We start from the raw sequence: 19793 nt of genomic DNA, 5'->3' as shown, positions 1-19793 counted from the left end.
GAAGATGCTGAGCGTGCCTGAGTTTTATACCCTCTCTGGGCTCTTTTGAATTTGACCTTGTATTCTGATTGGTTGTCAGGCTCCCATGGGGCCATGGGGGGGGGCAATTCTGTAGGCTGGCCTGAGTCCCAGGCTTGGTTGACTCTTGCTGGGTGGTGATGTAATAAAAGGGCTTTGGGCAATTCCTACCATGGCTCTGCCTGAAGGAGGTAGATCTTTGCTATATAGAATAGAATGGCTCAGGCCTTAATGGCTCCATTGACAAAGTTAAGGAGGGATGAGCTTCTGCCTTCCTTTTAGGGGAAATATTCTGCCCTTTTAATATAATCTGGGGGACGGGTGGGTGCTACCTTCCTACAAGTGAATTTGCTTCTTTGTCTCCCTAGAGGTGTGTTTAACTGGCACGCCTTGCCTAAGGAGCACCATTATTTCCATCAACTTTGTTTTATTATACACACACACACACACACACACACAGATATTAGATTGCAAGCTCTTTGGGCCAGATATTTGAATTTTAAGCCATTCATGTGTTAAATTGCTAACACAAAATATTAATAAGCTCATGTGTTGGATGATTTCAAAACACATCCAAGAAGATCAAACTTTTTTTTTAAAAAAAACCCCACTTTTGCCCATAGAAACCCTAGAGGAGCGAGGGGGCCTGCGCAGCTGCGCCCTCGAGAGAAAGTCGCTGAGTCACCTTTCTGCGCACGCGCCCTCCCGCGCCTAACGGGGAAACGAAATTGATATTGCGCCCCCGGCGTTCCTTTGGCTTCCTCTCCATGCGGGGGCGGAAGAACGGTCGGAAATAGCCGCGGGGCGTTCTAGCCGTCCGTGCCGGAAGTCTCTGCCGCGCTTCTGTGAGGCGAACCTGCAATCCCCTTGTGAAGGCTCAATTTTACTTCTGGACGTTGAGAGCCTGGAAGTCGGTTGATAATAACGAAAAAAGCGTCCAATTTATTCTTTAGGGCCGTTGGTTGTTTCCCCCCCTCAGAGAACAGAACGGTGTCGTTGGGGGGGGCGGAGTTTCAACCTGAATCAGCGGTCGGTCGACGTCATTTCCCCCGCGACCCGGAAGCGCTTTCCCCGGCCTCTGGTGTCTTTGCCTCAGCAACTCTAACGCTACTGGAAGCAGAACTGAGGCGAGGCGGCGGCAAGATGGCGGCGTCGGGGGGCGTCGGCGGCGGGCCCGGGTCTTCGGAGCGGGATCCCGGCTGGGAGGTGGCGGTGCGGCCGCTGCTGTCGGCCTCCTACTCGGCCTTCGAGATGCGCGAGCTGCCGCAGCTGCTGTCCGCCGTCATTGAGAGGTGGGAGGAGAAGGGGGCGGGGTTTCAACCCTCCCCCCGCCCTCCGGGTGGGAAGGGGGGGCGCTGTGGGGGGAGGGCCTCCGGGGATGGAAGACACCTCCCTATTTTGCACTGGTGCCCCCCCAAAACCTCCCCCTCAGGTCTCCCTCAGCTTGACAGCTCCTAGTGGGCGGGGGAAAACGAGGCCACGCCCTCCCCTCACAAAACCTCCTGCTGCTGGATGATGGGAGTTCTAGTGCTTACCCAGCTGCGAAGCAGCCTGGCCGAAGAGAAAGGCCTGCCCTTCTGGGGATGATGGAAGGGGTGGTTGGTCCACCTGGGAGGGAACGCCTCTTGGGGACAGTGCCCAAAGGATGTGGGTGATGGGAGTTGTAGTCCTTGCTCAGCGGGGAGCAGCCTGGCTGAAGAGGATTGAAGGAGAGAACCAGGCCTTTGAAGATGATGGGAGGTGTAGTTGGCCCACCTGGGGGGGAGGAGCCTCTTGGAAAAAGTGCCCAAAGAATGTGGGTGATGGGAGTTGTAGTGGTAACATGGTGGTTGAAAGGAGCCCTGCTGTCCTAGAGTTAGAGGGAGCATCTTAAAGGGTGGTGTTGGGGGTGCTGAGATGTACAAAAGTTTCGCGTTCTGAATATCTTGAGATGGGCTGGTTCTTCGTAGTGCCATGAAGTTGCCTTTGATCATCATTTCTCTGGGTGGACGTAAAACAGCCATGCTGATCTTTTAAGATCTCTTTGATCTAAAGACATTTGGACCTTCCAGACACATCCTGAGGGGCAAAAGGAAATGTGTTTTAAAGCTGTTTGAAAAGTGGGTCAGTTAGATCAGTTGGAGGCCTGGCCCTACAGGTTCCTTTCCCAGGATCTCGTCCCAGGTTTAGAAAAGACTTGGATAAAATGTTGTCCGTTTCTTCTCACCGATGAAATTGCTTCCACGTTGGCTCAATTCATTGATCCGTTGTGCTTCACTTCTTTGGCCCTGTGTTTTTTTGGGGGGGAGGCTGCAGTCCCCTCTTTTTCTTTTATGGTCTGGAAATGCGTTGCTTGGACCTAAGCACCCCTAATTTCAGTAGTACTCCATATCTCATCCTGATGCCCTTTGGGTACCTGATACTTTAGCAGAATTTGAATATATAATCTTTCCTATACAGAACCTTGTATTCTAAGGCTGAGCTGGAGCTCTTTAGCATATATTGTGCACAGCTTTTGTTTTAGATAGCAGCTGCTTGTCTTCTTTGAAGCAACATATCACTAGTTGATTTTGGGCTGTACGTTGCTTTTATTGGTGGTATATTTTATGCTAGATGTTTGTGCTGCCGTGAGTCAAGAATTTCCCAGAGCAACTGACTGTTGTTCAAAGTTGGAGCTATTTAAAAAACAAGATAATCCCCCAAAACAATATTTTAAAATGCTACCTGGATTCCTGGTGTTGGCAATCTGAATGTATATTTTTCACCAAATACTCTCTTCATCCCTTGTTACATTAGAATAGAATAGATTTGAATTGAATTGAATTCTTTATTGGCGAAGTGTGATTGGACACACAAGGAACTTGTCTTTGGTGCAGAGGCTCTCAGTGTACATAGAAGAAAAGATACATTTGTCAAGAATCATAAGGTATAACCCTTAATGATAGTCATAGGGTACAAATAAGCAATCAAATCAGACTAGGAAACAATATAAATCGTAAGGATACAAGCAACAAAGTTACAGTCATAAGTGGGAGGAGATGGGTGATAGGGACGATGAGAAGACTAATAGTAATAGTAATAGTAATGCAGACTTAGTAAATAGTTTGACGATGTTGAGGGAATTATTTGTTTAGCAGAGTGATGGCATTTGGGGAAAAACTGTCCATGTGTTCTGGTGTGCAGTGCATCATTTTGAGGTTAAGAGTTGAAACAATTTCTGTCCAGGCCTGTAAATATTTTCACGGCCTTCTTTTTGACTCGTGCAGTATACAGGTCCTCAGTGGAAGGCAGGCTGGTAATAATTTTTTTTTTTTGCAGTTCTAATTATCCTCTGAAGTCTGTGTGTGTCACAACTGTGTTGGGTTGCAGAGCCAAACCAGACAGTTATGGAGGTGCAGATGACAGACTCAATCATTCCTCTGTAGAACTGAATCAGCAGCTCCTTTGGGCAGTTTGAGCTTTTTGAGTTGGTGCAGAAGAAACATTCTTTGTTATGCTTGGGGTTTTTATCCAAAGTTTCTATTATGCAACAGCCTGCTTTGGAAAACTTCCCCTCTGCAAAGTTGCACAAACTCTTGTCTCTTTGCATTTCTGGGTGGGATTGTCAGGTTTGTTTTTCAGGGCATGCGGAATAAATCACATGAGCCTAATAGTCAAGGTTTTGAAAAGAAAAGAAAAAAAACAGCATGCAACTACAAGTATTGAAGGTGCTGTGTTCCTGTTTGCTCTTCCTTTGTGGGATACAACTCTTCACGGTTTATTTGCAAAATCCTCTCTGGCGTATTATGATCCTTGCCTTTAAGTTGTGTGGAATCATTTCAGGGCCTCAAAATAGTGCAAGCCGACTGATGCCTGCAGCAATCCCTTCACTGTTTCCGTGGGATCCGCGGGGATGACTTAGCTCGGATTTCAAAAGTTGTGTGGGTGCTTTTGTTGGTTTGATCCAAGTTCATAATTCTGTCACGGTGCAGTCCCTCCTAAAATATCAGTGCTGAATCAAACTTTAGACCTGAGTCTTGTTCCCCCGAGTAGCTGGTCAGATAAACAGAGGGGAGGCCCCTGCAATTCCTCAGCAGCTGATACTGAGACAGATCTCTCTGTGCTTACCATCTGCTTCTTGATGGAACAAGAAATGTCTTCCAGACCACCAATGGCAGCTTCCTCATATGAAACACAGCAAAATATCCAATTCAGAAAATGATGCTAGCTTAAGAGGTTCAGATTTTAAACCAGGATAAGCTTTCAAGCAGTCTCAGAGTCCCTGCTGGCTGATGATCTGTCCTGTGGTTTTAAGCCCCTGTAGTTCCTATATATCAGTAGCAAAACTCATCCAGAGACCAAAATCCCACCTTCCTTTTCACCTTCGATGCTCAGAGCTTTGCAATGTTTACTTTAAGGGTGCCCAGCTTTCTGAGCCTTGTGTCTGTGCTTTTTCTCTCCGCTGCAGTGAGTCGGAAATCCTGCACCACGACAAACAATACGAGCCTTTCTACTCCTCTTTTGTTGCTCTTGCAACGCACTACATCACCACGGTGTGTGGAGTAGGTGAGTGAGCGCTCAGACATTCTGCTGCGGACTGTCGTTTGCCAAGTTTTTAAGGATGATTCTCTCCCCTCTGGTATTCTGTGAGGAGCGTTTCCAAAACTGGCTTAGAAGGCGGTTCGCAGAAGGGTTAGAAAGGACATAGCAGGAGGGAGGGGCATTTATCAACACCCAGAAAGGAGGAAGCAGAAAATGTTTTTTTTCAGATAGCCGTAGCAATAGCACTTAGATTTATATACCGCTTCACAGTGAGCTTTACAGCCCCCTGTAAGCAGTTTACAGAGTTAGCCTCTTGCCCCCAACAGTCTGGGTCCTCATTTTACCCACCTTGGAAGGATGGAAGGCTGAGTGAACTTGCAGCCGGCAGGATCGAACTGTTGGCAGTGGTCAGAGTTAGCCTGCAATACTGCATTCTAACCACTGGAAGGGAGGGAGGGAAGGAAGAATAGCACTTAGACTAGACTGCTTCACAGTGCTGTACAGCTCCCTCTAAGTGGCTTACAGAGCTAGCCTCTTGCCCCCAACAATCTGGGTCCTCATTTTACCCACCTCAGAAGGATGGAAGGCTGAGTCAACCTTGAGCCTGGAGGGATTTGAACTGCCAAATTGCAGGTAGCTGGCAGTCAGCAGTAGTAGCTTTCAGTACCACTGTGCCACCATGGCTCATATATTCGTAGGTTGGGGTAACATTCCGTTGCCTCTGATCCCATTGAGTGGCTCCTCTGAAGACCCCAAAGCCTCTGAATCTCCACCAGAGTCTCCACCAGAAATTAAAAGGGGGGGGGGGAGGCTACATTTCAAGGGGGGGGGATTCTTAGATCAGCCAAGGCAAGGACATGGCATTGCTTAAAAGCTCCTCCCCCCCCCTCAAACTGACGTAACCACATTGCCTTTTCAGTACCTCGGAACCAGCTGCAGTCTGTAGCAGCTGCCTGCAAAGTACTGATTGAATTCTCCCTGTTGCGACTTGAAAACCCAGATGAGGCCTGCGCTGTCTCACAGGTGAGGTGGGAGAGGTGGGGGGATAAATGAAAGAGAAAGAGAGATACAGAGAGAGATCAGAGACAGAGAGAGATCAGAGAGAAAGAAAGATGAAAAGAGACGAGAGAGAGAAAGATGAGAGAGAGACAAAGAGAAGGGGGGAGAGAAATGAGAGAAGAGAGATCAGAGAGAGAGAAAGAAAGAGATGAGAGAGACAGAGACAGGGAGAGAGAGAGGTGAGAGAAAGAGAGAGAGTGTGTGTGTGCCCCCCTTCTTCCCCGTTGGGGAGTTTCCGCATCATTTGCATGGGAGGCTCTTCGTTGAAGCTGACCCAGGATGCTGGGGTCTTGCTTGCAAGATGTGAGCATCTCGTGCCTCTGAATTCACAGCAGAGGCCATGCTGGAGGGGTGGGGACTCTGGGAATTGGTGCCTGCCCAGCTGGGGTCTGCTCAGGTTTGGAAAAGGTTCCCTGAACCTTGCACCGCTCACCTTTCTTTTGCTTCCGTAGAAACACCTGATCCTGCTGATCAAGGGGCTGTGCACCGGCTGCAGCCGCCTGGACCGGACAGAGATCATCACTTTCACAGCGATGATGAAGTCGGCCAAGCTGCCCCAGACAGTGAAGACCCTCTCGGACGGTAAAGGCTCCCTCCCCGTGACATCTTCTGCCCCAGCAAGGGCTGCTCCCCACCTCCGACCTGACCCTCTGCTCCCGCTCCTCTTTTCCAGTGGAGGATCAGAAAGAGCTGGCTTCTCCCGTCAGGCCTGAACTGCGCCAGAAGGAGGTGCAGATGAACTTCCTCAATCAGCTGACCTCTGTCTTCAATCCCAAAATGGCCCTGTCGCCAATGACGATGCTGCAGGCTCAGGTGGGTTGTGGAAGAAAGAAGGTTGCCCGAGAAGGCTCGGGTTCCCTGGGGAAAATGGCTTCCCATCCTCCTTAGCGAGGGGCAAAGGGTCCCAAGGCTCCGGCTGGAGTTCTCGGGGAGCCTGCTCTGATGGCGGGAGATCATAGCTGTTCTGATCCAGCTCCCCAAACATGATGAACCCTTTGTAGTTAAATTAATGATTCATTTATTAGGAGTGCCAGCAGCCCCGGCAAAACGTTTCTCTCTCTGTCTCTCAGCAGGCTAACAAGCCTGTCTGGCAGGGAGATGACTAGTTGTCTGCCACAACTATTCATCTCCACCCCCTGCCTTTTATCCCCAGAGCTAGGGTGGCAGCAGTGGCTCTTCCGTCCCAAGGACTGGCCCATAGATTTCCACTGCTCTCCTCTCCTCTGCCTTTTATCCCCAGAGCTAGAGTGGGGCTTCTCTAGCAGCAGTGGCTCTTCCGTCCCAAGAACCGGCCCATAGATTTCCACTGCTCTCCTCTCCTCTACCTTATGTGCATCTGCAATGAGGCACTGTGTTCCTCCTCTTCCTCATCAGCCACCTCCAGACCTGGAGGCTCTTGACTCTCCAACTGAGGGTGGACAGACGGCCCAGGCTCCGCCTCTGTCTCTCTCTCTCTGCCACCTCCAGTTCCCCTTCCACCCCGGAGCTCTCAGGTTGTCTCGATGCCAACATGATTCCCACGCTGTCTTCTCCTCTGATTCGGCTGCTGGAGGGGCCAGTGGCTGACAGGCCACAACAAAATAACACTTGGCTCTGCTTCTAGGGGGAAGGGGAAGGTGAAGAGCAGACTGCCACGGACCAATCCTCCACAACCAAAACCAAGAGCATATTTGTTGCCCAGAACGTGGCCAGCTTGCAAGAACTCGGTAAGGAAAGGGGTGGGGTGTTTTGTCTTGCTTGTCTAACAGAGCCTCCCCCGTTTCCGAAGGCGTCATCTGGAGAATGGGGGTGGGTGGGTGTTGGAGCTGCTTCCTTGCCACAACTGTGTTCTCAGACCCAGCCGGCTGCACCGCGAGTTAGAAACTACAATTCCTTTGAGGTGTTGGTGTTGGAAGTGCAGATAGCTCCCAACTTAATGACGGTTCATTTAGTGACTGTTTGAAGTGAACAACAGCACTGGGGGGGGGAAAGCGACTTAGGACCATTCCTCACACCGTTGCGGCATCCCCCGTGGCCATGTGATTAACATTCAGCTGCTGGGCAGCTGGCTCACATTTATGACGGTTGCAGTGTCCCCCTTTTGTGACCTTCAGACAAGCAAAGAGAATATTGCAGTTTTGGCCACTACACTATAAAAAAGATGTTGAGACTCTAGAAAAGAGTGCAGAGAAGAGCAACCAGGATGATGAGGGGACTGGAGGCTAAAATATATGATGAACGGTTGCAGGAACTGGGCTTGACTAGTCTAGTGAAGAGAAGGACCAGGGGAGGCAGGATAGCAGCCTTCCAATATTTGAGGGGCTGCCACAGAGAGGAAGGGGATCAAGCTATTTTCCAATACACCCGAAGGCCAGACAAGGAATAATGGATGGAAACTGACCAAGGAGAGATTCAACCTAGAAAGAAGGAGGAACTTTCTGACAGAAAAATCAACCCATGGAACAGAAGTTGCCTTCGGAAGTTGTGGAAACTTCATCCCTGGAGGCTTTCAAAAAGAGATTGGACTGCCATTCGTCAGAAAAAAATGAAGGGTCTCTTGCTTGGGCTAGATGATCTATAAGGTCCTTTCCAATTCTGTTAATCTGTATTAAATTCTATGGGGAAGCCAGATTTACTTAAGCGGGTTACTGAGTTAAGAACTGCAGCAATTCGCTTAACAAACGTGAAGAGAAATGTCATAAAACTGAGTGAAACTCACTTAAAGAATTCCTCACTTTGGCACCCGAAACATTGGGCTCAGTTGTGGTCATTAAGTCTATCTGTAATTTCTTGCCTCTTAGTCCCCCAGGGCCATTTGGCAGGCTCCTGCTGGGAACAAGACTCTCTTAAGAGGCTAGTCCTCATCATTTGCTTCCCTTTTCAATGCAGGCGGTTCTGAAAAGCTGCTGCGCGTCTGCTTGAACCTTCCGTACTTCCTGCGCTACATTAACCGCTTCCAGGACGCCGTGTCAGCCAATTCTTTCTTCATCATGCCGGCTACTGTTGCTGATGCCACAGCAGTCCGTAACGGGTAAGCACCCATCCTCTTTCTTCTGTGATTTCTTATATCCTGGTTCTCCCCCCACCCCATAGGTTCTGAGCAGAACTCGATCTCGTCCCCCCCTCATGTTTTATTTATTTTATTTACTATATTTTTCTGAGTATAAGACGTGCTCCAAAGTATAAGATGCATCTAGCTTTGGGGGAGGAAACAAGAGAGAAAAAATCTGCCTCTGCCTCCTTGCAACAAACAGCAAACAGTACAGACAATATACACTATTTGTGGTGTTACATTCCATACTGTACTTGTACAGGTGCTGTTACAATTGAAAGTGGCTTTCTGGAAGTATAGTTATTCTCTGCTGTTTAAAAGAAGATACAATAGCACTGGGCCTCTACAGATCAAGCCTTTATTTTAAAAAAGCTGCTTCATTTTGTCAAGCTGCCTAGAACAATAATAAAACAGTCTTTAAAAAAATAAGTCTAATAATCTGAATATTCTATAGGCATTTATAGTTACTGACTTACCTTCCTGCAGCAAACAGCCTGATTAGCACAAGAAGAAAAAAATCTGCTGCTGCCTCCCAGCAATGCTGCCTTGTGGAGCAAACAGCATGTTTCACTTTCAGTTTAAGCGGGCCTCTGGATCATCAGCTGTTTCAGGCTGCAGCGATTGCTATAGCCTATTGCAGCCTTCGCAAGCCCCATTTTCCCCGTTTGCTGCAAGGAGGTAAATTGCTGGGTGGCAGAGGCCAAAGGGTGGGGGTCGGTGGGTGGGTCTACATTCAGTGTATAACACACACCCAAATTTTCACCCTCTTTTAGGGTGGAAAAAGGTGTCTCTTCTACTCTGAAAAATAAGGTATATTACTTTCCATTTCCACCGAACAGTGTGAGATCTGGGTTTTAGACAATCAAAATCCACATTTTTATATTCATCACAATAATATTAATAATATAACTATATAGCAACACAATTACAATAATACATCACATCTTCATCATCGAATTCTCTCCAAATTAACATTTCCTCTTTTTTTTATATTTTCTCCTTTCCAACTTCTGTTTCTATTGTCTAGCCATTGGTAAAATACATCCCACGTTAAAAAAATGTTAGTTTCTTCTTTATCCTTAATAATGAGTGTTAATCTGTCCATTTCTACACATGCTAATATTTTCTTTATTACACTTCTCATCTGACGGTGTTTCATCATTTTTCCATTGTTGCACAAATACAATTCTAGCAGCAGTTAATATATGTACCGTGTATTCCCAAAAATAAGAAAGGGTCCTATTTTTTTTTTGACTCCTGAAATAAGCACTTGGCCTTATTTTCGGGGAGGTCTTATTATTTTTGAGGTGCAGGAAGCGGCGAGCGTGGTCACTGCTGCTGTGTTGCAATATTTTGGGGGCGAGGCTTATTTTAGAGCGTGCACTCAAAAAACTCGATTGGGCTTATTATCCAGGGAGTTCTTATTTTCAGGGAAACAGGGTAAAACCAGATATATAGTCTTTTTATCATATTTTTGCGATAGAATGCCCAACAAAAAATATCTCGGGATTCAAATCAATATGCTGCTTTATCATTTTTCCCAACCAAGTATGTATTTTTGTCCAAATTATTTTAGCTTTTGGGCAGGGCCACCACATATGATGGTATGAACCTAATGGTTGATTACACTTACAGGATTTGGCAGATCTATCTTTATACATTTTAGCCAATCTTGCCGGTACAAAGTGCCATCTATAAAACATTTTGTACAGATTTTCTTTATATGCAGTGGACATAGTCAAACCCGATCTCTTGACTCCCTTCCGTTTTCCCTCCACCTGTGCAGGTTCCATTCCCTGGTGATTGACGTCACCATGGCCCTGGACACGCTTTCCCTCCCCGTCCTGGAACCTCTGACCCCCGCCCGCCTGCAGGACGTGACCGTTCTCGCCCTCAGCTGCCTCTATGCAGGTGAATCCGTGCGACGCGGAAGCCAAGGCGAAATCGTTGGGGGGAGAGAGAGTGTATTGTTTTGGGTTCCTATACTTGAAGGAAGGAGAAGTAGCTTCCTGTGTTCCAGGAACAAAGGGGCAGGCAGGGAGAGCTTGATGTTTCTTCCCCTCTGCTCCTCTTCTCTCTCTGTTTCCCATTGTCAGATCTTTGGGGAAGAGATTTTAATTTCCTTGAAGGGCTACCTGGGCTTACAATAAAAGCTCCCAAAGTCAGTTTGCTTTTAATAGCAATAACAGCCCTGACTTATATACCACTTCACAGGGCTTTGCAGCCCTCTCTAAGTGGTTTACAGAGTCAACCTATCGCCTCCAGACCATCCGGGTCCTCATTTTAAGCGAACTCGGAAGGCTGAGTCAACATTGAGCCAGTTGGTCAGGATTGAACTCCAGACAGTGGGCAGAGTCAGCCTGCAATAATGCATTCTAACAGGAAGGAAGGAGTGAGGGAGGGAGTAAGGGAGGGAAGGAAGGAAGGAAGAGCACTTAGACTTATATACCGCTTCACAGGGCTTTGCAGCCCTCTCTAAATGGTTTACAGAGTCATCCAACTCGTAAAGATGGAAGGCTGAGTCAACCTTGAGCCAGTCTTGTCAGGATTGAACTGCTGGCAGTTGGCAGAATTAGCCTGCAATACTGCATTCTGGGAAGGAAGGAAGGAAGGGCACTTAGACATATACTGCTTCACAGTGCTTTTAGAGCCCTCTCTATGGGGGTTTAAAGAGTCAGCCTTTTTCCTCCAACAATCTGGGTCCTCATTTGACCCACCTCGGAAGGATGGAAGGTTGTAATGATGCAGGGGGGAGGCCTCTCACTCATCATCCCCCATCACAGGATGAGACTCGAGGCCTTGAGTTGGTCCCCGTTGCTCTGGCTGACCCCCAGGATCCTTCCTCTCCCCCCAGGGGTCAGCGTGGCCACCTGCATGGCCATCCTACACGTGGGCACCACCCAGCAAGTCCGCACGGGCTCCACCAGCTCCAAAGAAGAGGACTACGAAAACGATGCTGCCATCATTGTACAGAAATGCGTGAGTCAGACGCGCACACAGGATTGGGTGGGTGGGTGGGGAGGACCTGCGAGGAAAGTGTGAACTCCAGCTGAAGTTTGCAGCCGCGAAATTTTTGAGGGAGCATTGGGGCTGGCATCAGCTGGGCTTTGGTCTCTTTCACGAGACCCTTTTATAATTTTTTTTTTAAAAATCCATCTCTTTCCGCAGTTGGAAATCTACGACATGATCGGCCAAGCCATCAGCAGTTCCCGCCGGGCAGGTGGGGAGGTAAGAGCGGAAAGGAGCTAAACATAAAATAAAATAAAATAAGCAATTCTCCCGTGCCGTCCTCTGGAGCGGCAATCACAATGTGATGTGTTTGTGTGTGTGTTTTTTTTCCCTTTTTCTGGAACTCCAGCACTACCAGAACTTCCAGCTCCTCGGGGCCTGGTGTCTGCTGAACAGCTTATTCCTCATCTTGAACCTCAGCCCGACCACCCTGGCCGACAAGGGGAAAGAGAAGGACCCCCTGGCAGCCCTTCGGGTCCGGGATATCATTGTGCGGTCCAAAGAGGGTGTGGGGTCTCCCAAACTTGGACCTGGCAAAGGGTAGGTCTGGCTCTGAGCGGGGCGAGTCCTTGGGAGGGGGGGAGAGAAGAGACTTTTCCTTGCTGTTTCTTCTGCCTTTGATGCTGGGGGTTAAAGCGTGGTGTGGAGAATGCAGCTTCTTTCCATATCTTGCCCTCGGCCGAGAGATCCTTCCTGAGCTGGTGTCCGCACTCTCCTTTCCTCACCTCCTTTCCTCCCCCTTCTGCAGGCATCAGGGGTTTGGCATCCTCTCCGTCGTCCTGGCCAATCACGCCATCAAGCTCCTCACTTTACTCTTTCAAGACCTTCATGTGGAGGCCCTTCAGAAGGTGAGCGCTTGACGAAGGGACAAGCAGGTCCTCAGAATTGCTCTGAGGGTGGTTGGGTGTCCAGGTGTGTTTTGATATCTTTTATCCTCCTGGGGAGGGATGCCCTGGCTCAGTGGCTAAGACGCTGAGCTTGCTGATCAGAAAGGTTGGCGGTTCGAATCCCTAGTGCCACCTAATGGAGGGAGCTTCCGTGACTTGTTCCAGCTTCTGCCAACCTAGCAGTTCGAAAGCACGTAAAAATGCAAGTAGAAAAATAGGAACCACCTTTGGTGAGAAGGTAACAGCATTCTGTGCGCCTTCAGGAGTTGAGTCATGCCAGCCACATGACCATGGAGATGTCTTTGGACACTGCTGGCTCTTTAGCTTTGAAATGGAGATGAGCACCGCCCCCTAGAGTCAGGAACGACTAGTATGTATGTTTGAGGGGAACCTTTACCTTTTTATCCTCCCTGTGGGGGATGGCTCTCATTCTTCAGGGCTGGGACACAGACGGCCCTCCGGCCGTTCTGAATATCATGGCCCAGAGTACATCGATCCAGAGGATTCAACGCTTGATCGAGTCGGTGCCTCTCGCCAACCTGCTGTTGACCTTGCTCTCCACGGCGTATCGGAAGGTGGGCGAGGGCCACTTCTAGATTTCTCTGGGTGGTGGGAAATGACCCCCCCCTCCTTGGTTCTCTCTGCTTCGAGCGTTTTCCCATCGAGAGAAAAGAGATCGGCCACGGTGGGGCTTGAAGGGGAAGTTGTGGGTTTCCTGGCTTGTTCTCGGTGGTGTGAATCTGCCCCGTGCAGGAGGGAGCGGGGCCTTATCATTCGGGCACGGTGCAAACCCCACCCAGGGAAGAAGCAGAATGACTGCCCTAGATTAGCAAGGAAGGATGGGTTGCTTGTAGGCTCTGCTTTTCTAAGGGGGGCAACATGAAGCCTTGTTCGCCCTCACATCTGAGATTTTCTCCAGGGAGTGGTCATAAGGTTTTGGTGGGAGATACTCACTGGCTGGGCTTTTGTGACATCCCTCCCCTTCCCCCACCAACCCCTCCTCCCTCTTTCAGGCTTGCGTCCTGCAGAGACAACGAAAGGGGTCCATGAGCAGCAACGTCAGCGCCTCCACAGACTCCAACACCTACTACGAAGACGACTTCAGCAGCACGGAAGACAGCAGCCAAGGTGGGGGGTGGGGGGGGGAAGAGGATGCTTCAGTGGGGAAGGGACGGGGGGTCCGCCCTGAATACAATGGATGGAAACTGACCAAGGAGAGATTCAACCTAGAAACAAGGTGGAACTGTCTGACAGGGAGAGCAATCAACCCCATGGAACCGAAGTTGTGGGCGCTTCATCCCTGGAGACTTTCAAGAAGAGACTTGGACTGCCATTTTTCAGAAATGGCAGAGGGTCTCTTGCTTGAGCAAGGGGTTGGACTAGATGACCTACAAGATCCCTTCCAACTCTGTTAATCTGGAGAGGGAGGTGATGGTGGGGTGATGGAAGGCCCTGAGCCGTGTTCCTGGCCCTTCAACTGTCTGACTTGCCCCTTTCCCCTCTTTTCAGACGACGACAGTGAGCCCATCCTTGGTCAGTGGTTCGAAGAGACCATCTCCCCCAGCAAGGAGAAGGTGGCCCCTCCTCCCCCTCCTCCCCCACCCCCTCTGGAGAGCTCCCCCCGGGTGAAGAGCCCCAACAAGCAGTCGGCAGGAGAAAACGGGAACATCCTGGCCAGTCGCAAAGACCCGGAATTGGTGAGCTATCCAGGACTCTGCCTCAAAGTCAAAAGTTCTGGGGCTGCCTTCCTCCTTTTTATTATTTTTCTTTCTTAATCGATGCCTTTGTCTCTGTCTTTCTTTTTTCTTTCAGTTCTTAAACCTGGCTTCCAATATCCTCAACTTCCTAACGTCCTCCATGCTGGACTCGAAGAACAATTTCATTCGCAACTACCTGAGCGTCTCTCTGACGGAGCAGCACATGGCCACTCTGGCCAGCATCATCAAAGAAGTGGACAAGGACGGGCTCAAAGGTCAGGAAGGGGAGGGGAGGTCTCCCTCACCCCCAACCCACACATCGAGCCTCGGAGGTGGCGGGGGGGGGGGGGGCGGAGACTGAGAAAAACCTGCTTGGCTGAAAAGTCTAGGACAGTTTCTGCCTCTCAGAGTTTGGCAGTGACGAGCTGGATGGGGAACTAAATTCATGGAGGTTGTACTAGAGGCGAAGAAGTGGGGGGGGGGGGCAGGGGGGAGGTAGTCTTCCCTAGGAGGAAGAGATGGACTGATGGGCTTCCTTCTTACCCAAGAAGGGACCCATGGGAAGATCCTGCCCTGGAGTTCTTGAGAAGGTTGGGGAGAGGTTGGCCTCACCTGGTGACTCTTGTGCTCCTGTAGGGACCTCCGAAGAAGAAGAGTTTGCGGCTGCACTGTACCATTTCAACCATTCCTTGGTGACCTCTGACCTCCAGTCTCCGACCTTGCAGGTGATTCTGGCTCTCTAGTCCGGGAGGAATATTTTTCAGTTAAACTGCCAGTTATTAGGAATAATAATTAGGAAATCTCCATCGTGTTCTCATTTTGAGCTTCTCCGTTGCTGCGTTGAAAGGCAGATGGGTTTGGACCTTTCCCTTTATTTAAACCGGGCCAATAATCCAGTGTTAAGTCTGTGTAGTTAAACAAAGGGGTCTTCTCTGATCCTCTCTGAGCTTGGTCATTTTCTGGCAGACATGACCCAAACTAGGTAACAACATCAGTTGCTAGAAGGAAGTGGGATTTGCAGGGAGGAGGAGAAGGAGTGGAGCAGAGGTGGGATTCAGCCAATTCTGACCGGTTCTGGCGAACCGGTAGCGGAAATTTTGAGTAGTTTGGAGAACCGGCAAATACCACCTCTGGCTGGCCCCGCCCCCATCCATTTGCTGTCTTCTGAGTCCCAGCTGATTGGCTGGGTCTTCTGTTGCTCTGCAATAGAAGGTGGAAAGCAGGTTAGTGGGGTGTTGTGGCCCAGCAGGAGCCGTTGGAGCTGTCGATGGACTCCGATAGTGAGGGACCCTATGAGTTGGCTCTGGAAGATGTGGAGGACCCTGGGCAGGGTTCAGACTCCGAGCAGGGACCAGAGAGGCTGGTTGGCCACCAGGAGGCGCCTGAGGCATGTAGCAGTGGTGAAGATCAAAGGGAGTTTGCCCCTGATGTCAGGCACTGGAGCAGTGGTGAAGATCAAAGGGAGTTTGTCCCTGACGCCAGGCAGAGGAGGGCGGAGAAACGAAGGCAGCAATTACGGAGACAGACTCATAGGAGATAATCAAGCCCAGGTGGTTGTGGTTTGGCTCCTCCCAAGAGAGTATATAAGAAGAGACTTTGGGAGGAGACCTTTTGCAGGACACAACCGTTTATACCAAGCTGGAGAAGCTCTTGTGTGTATTGTATCTCTTACCTGTGGGAGTCTGGGTTACTGCCAACGTCTTGTCTCTGAGTAATTACTGTGAATAAAGCGTGGCTAACAGTAAGCCTGTGTTGGCGTCAATCACCGGATGGAGGGGCGGTCAGAACAGTGGGGTGGAGTGGAAATGGAGATTTTGCAGTATCCTTCCCCTGCCAAGCCACACCCACCAAGCCACGCCACACCCACAAAACCGGTAGTAAATTTTTTTGAATCCCATCACTGATTGAGGAGGAGGACTATGAGGGTCCTTGGTGCTCTCGGAGCTTGGTGCTTTTCTGGCAGACGTTTTGTGACCCAAACTAGGTAACATCATCAGTGCTAGAAAGGACAATATATAAATCACAAACTGCACTCCTTTTTTTTTTTAACACTGATGATGTTATCTAGTTGAGTCATGAAACATCTGCAAGGAAAAAACCAAGCTCAGAGGGCACCAGGAACCCCCTCATTTCAACCCATTTCAATATTCTCCTTTATTGTAGTTTTAAAAAGGGAGTGGCTTAGAGGTGGCGCTCTCGCCTCACAATCAGGAGGCTCTGGGTTCGATCCTAGGAAGAGGTAGATATTTCTCTTTCTGGGCACATTGGGAATATATCTAGAATAGAATAACAGAGTTGGAAGGGACCTTGAAGGTCTTCTAGTCCAACCTCCTGCTTAGGCAGGAAACCCTACACCACTTCAGGCAAATGGTTATCCAACATCTTCTTAAAAATGTCCATTTTTCACAACTTCTGGAGGCAAGTTGTTCCATTGATTAATTGCTCTCACTGTCAGGAAATTTCTCCTCAGTTCTAAGTTGCTTCTCTTCTTGATTAGTTTCCACCTATTGCTTCTTGTCCGGCCCTCAGGTGCCTTGGAGAATAGTTTGACTTCCTCTTCTTTGTGGCAGCCCCTGAAATATTGGAACACTGCTATCATGTCTCCCCTAGTCCTTCTTTTCATTAAACTAGCCATGCCCAGTTCCTGCAACCGTTCCTCATATATTTTCTGCTTTCATCTGCTGAACAAAACTCCATATTGGCGACGGGAAGGGCATCTGGCCATTAAAACACTGCTAGCTCCATTCAGTTGCCCAGACTCCACCCCATAAGGGATTAAGGGGCCTTGAAAAGATGATGGTGATGATTGTAGTTAAACAAGGTTCAAATACTTATAGTAGGCTGTGTTTTGTTTTTTTAAAAAAATATATCACTTGTGACTGACAGATCTGCTCCCCTCCAGTCTTTTAACACATGTGACGGTTGTCTTTTGCCAGAACATTCTCCTGCAGCAGCTTGGGGTGTCTCCTTTCTCTGAAGGGCCATGGCCTCTCTACATCCACCCCCAGAGCTTGTCCGTGTTGTCCCGTTTCCTCCTCATCTGGCAGCATAAAGCCAGCACCCAGACGGACCCGGATGTCCCAGAATGTCTGAATGTGTGGGAGAGGTAGGAGGAAGTCTTGAGAATGGGCTGAACTCTTCCAGTCAGAAGATCCATGGTCAACAATTTCATAACTCAAGTCTCTAGGCTAGTGGACAAAGTTAACCTATGCTTGGATTCTCCTTGCAACGCACATAGAAGGACCGTTCAGATAAGTCAATGGTTGATTTACAGCTTTGGCCAGTCACACCAAATTCAGAGTGTTTTCAGTCCAGTTGTGATGGATAATTGTTGCACAGTTACCATATTTTTCGGATTATAAGATGCACCCACCCACCCTCCTGCAAAAGTGGGTAGAAATGCCTGTGCATTTTATAGAGTGAATGTTGCTGCAGCCTTGCCCACCTGCCGGCCTCTGCCTCCCAGCAATTTGCCTCCTTGCAGCAAACAGCAAACAGCCTAGTCAGCTTCAGCACGGCCTGATTTAGCACGAGCAGCTGATTGGTAGTTGGATCGGCCTCCTGGAATATTGCGGATCAGCTGTTCCAGGCTGCGGGATCGCTGCCGTTGCTGCCTCCATTTTTGGCCCCTGTACGTCCTGTTTTCCACATGTCCCGTTCAGCTGCAATAGGCAGCAGGGAACGCCCCAAAAATGGGATGCGCAGAGGCCAAAAATGAGACGTAGGGAGGCCGAAAACAGGATGCGCGGAGGCTGAAAATGGGGCGCAGTGGGCAGCGGTAGGTGGCGGCGATCCCTGCAGCCTGGAACAGCTGATTGGCGGTATTCCCAGAAGGCCAATCCAACCGCCAGTTAACTGCTTGCGCTAAATCGGACTGTGCTGAAACTGACCAGGCTGTTCTCCTGTGCGCTGCTTGGACAATCCAAGCATGGGTTAAATTCAGTCTATTACCTCAAGACTGAGTTGAAAAAAGTCTTGTCCACGTCTCTCTTGTCCTCTGGAAGCCAGTTTTTTTTAACTCAGTCTAGCCATGTGCTGAAGCTGACCAGGCTGTTTACTGTTTGTTGCAAAGAGGCAAATTGATAAGAGGCAGAGGCAGATTTTTTTCTTGTTTTCTTGTTTTTTCTTGTTTTTTCTTGTTTTCCTCCCCCAAAAGCTAGATGCCTCTTATAGTCCAAAAAATACAGTATAGCTAAAATGGTATCCTGATTACACAGATAACACTAAGGTGTAAGAGCTGCTGTTTATAGATTTTTTTTCCTTCTTCCCATCCCTCCCTTCCTCCCTGATTATCTTTCCTCCCTCCTTTCTTCCCATTCATCTCTCCTTCCCATCTCCTTCCTACCATTCCTCTCTCCTTCCTTCCTTCCTTCCTTCCCATCCCTCCCTCCCTTCCTGAATATCTCTCTCCTCCCTTCCTTCTCATTCCTCCCTCCCTCCCCTTCCCATTCCTTCCTCTCTTCTTCCCATTCCTCCCTCCCTCCCACCATTCTTCCCATTGCTTCCTCTCTTCTTCCCATTCCTTGTTCCCTTCCTCTCTCTCCTTCCTTCCCATCCCTCCCTCCCTTCCTGAATCTCCCTTCTCATTCCTCCCTCCCCTTCCTTCCCATTCCTTCCTCTCTCCTCTCCCTCTCTTCCTGAATCTTTCTATATCCCCCTCCCTCCCTCCCTCACAGGTTTGTGGGCACTTTGAAGCAAAACGCCCTGCAGGGGATTCTTCCTGGCGACACAGAGGACCTCAATGTGGAGCACCTCCAGCTCCTGCTGCTCATCTTCCACAGCTTCTCCGAAAAGGGCCGGCGGTCCATCCTGACCCTCTGCGTCCAGACCATACTGGACGTTACCGCCAACCTGGACTCCCAACTCCGATGCGTCCCTCTCCTGCTGGCCCGCCTTCTCTTGGTCTTCGACTACCTGCTTCACCAATACTCAAAGACCCCCGTGTATTTATTTGAGCAGGTGTGTGGTGAATCCACGGAGGCAGGAGTGGGGCTTGAGGGAGAGGAGAATGCCCAACTCACACATCGGCTTGCCAATCAAGATTTTCTTTGGGAGCCAGTCCATCCTTTGAATGCTCTCTTAGGTACCTGGAGATGGCTTGAACAATGAAAATAATCACCAAAGTTCAGACTGAAAAAAATTGATTTATTGGCTTGATTCCTGCTTTGCTTTTGTGCTCCACTGGGCCTCCCTGTTTTCAGACCCAAATCATGGAGGAAAAACATCCCAAAATGAGCCAATAAGTTACAACTTCCTTGCTTTCTTCTCTCTCTCCCTCTCTTTTTTCTTTGAACAAGGAGCCATTCAGATAAATCACAGTCAATCAGTGTAGAAAAAAATAGTTTTCTCCTTTTGGGATTTACCCTGCTGCCCCATATTTATTTCCTGTCGCCTCTTTGTGTTTTGTAGGTCCAGTACAACCTCTTAACCCCTCCAATCGTATGGGCCAGCACGAGCCAGGAGGGCAGCCGACCGGCCTGTTCCCCACTTTATCATGGCTTCAAGGAAGTGGAAGAAAACTGGGCCAAGCACTGTCCCTCTGGTACGGAAGGGCTGCCAAAGAAGAACCGTAGGATTAGGCCCCTCAAACAC

At 49.2% G+C, this 19793-nt stretch overlaps 1 protein-coding gene across 1 annotated transcript in view; it reads left to right on the top strand.

Annotated features, from left to right (window-relative positions):
• Window positions 1-183: 183 nt before the first annotated feature.
• UBR4 (ubiquitin protein ligase E3 component n-recognin 4) overlaps window positions 184-19793 on the top strand; it is a 127036-nt gene continuing 107426 nt past the window's right edge. The window contains 20 exon segments of the mRNA XM_032232353.1: window positions 184-1310; window positions 4445-4542; window positions 5438-5541; window positions 6030-6159; window positions 6251-6390; window positions 7181-7283; window positions 8446-8587; window positions 10395-10519; window positions 11463-11587; window positions 11777-11836; window positions 11967-12157; window positions 12366-12465; window positions 12942-13079; window positions 13518-13632; window positions 14014-14201; window positions 14317-14476; window positions 14838-14926; window positions 17138-17307; window positions 18878-19160; window positions 19611-19743. Of these exon segments, the coding sequence (XP_032088244.1) occupies window positions 1162-1310; window positions 4445-4542; window positions 5438-5541; window positions 6030-6159; window positions 6251-6390; window positions 7181-7283; window positions 8446-8587; window positions 10395-10519; window positions 11463-11587; window positions 11777-11836; window positions 11967-12157; window positions 12366-12465; window positions 12942-13079; window positions 13518-13632; window positions 14014-14201; window positions 14317-14476; window positions 14838-14926; window positions 17138-17307; window positions 18878-19160; window positions 19611-19743 (2743 nt within the window). The 5' untranslated portion in view covers window positions 184-1161.

Source organism: Thamnophis elegans, chromosome 15 (assembly GCF_009769535.1).
Source record: "Thamnophis elegans isolate rThaEle1 chromosome 15, rThaEle1.pri, whole genome shotgun sequence".
NCBI classification, from domain to species: domain Eukaryota; kingdom Metazoa; phylum Chordata; class Lepidosauria; order Squamata; family Colubridae; genus Thamnophis; species Thamnophis elegans.
The sequence above is the reverse complement of the archived record's forward strand: the minus strand, read 5'-3'. Positions and strand labels throughout refer to the sequence as shown.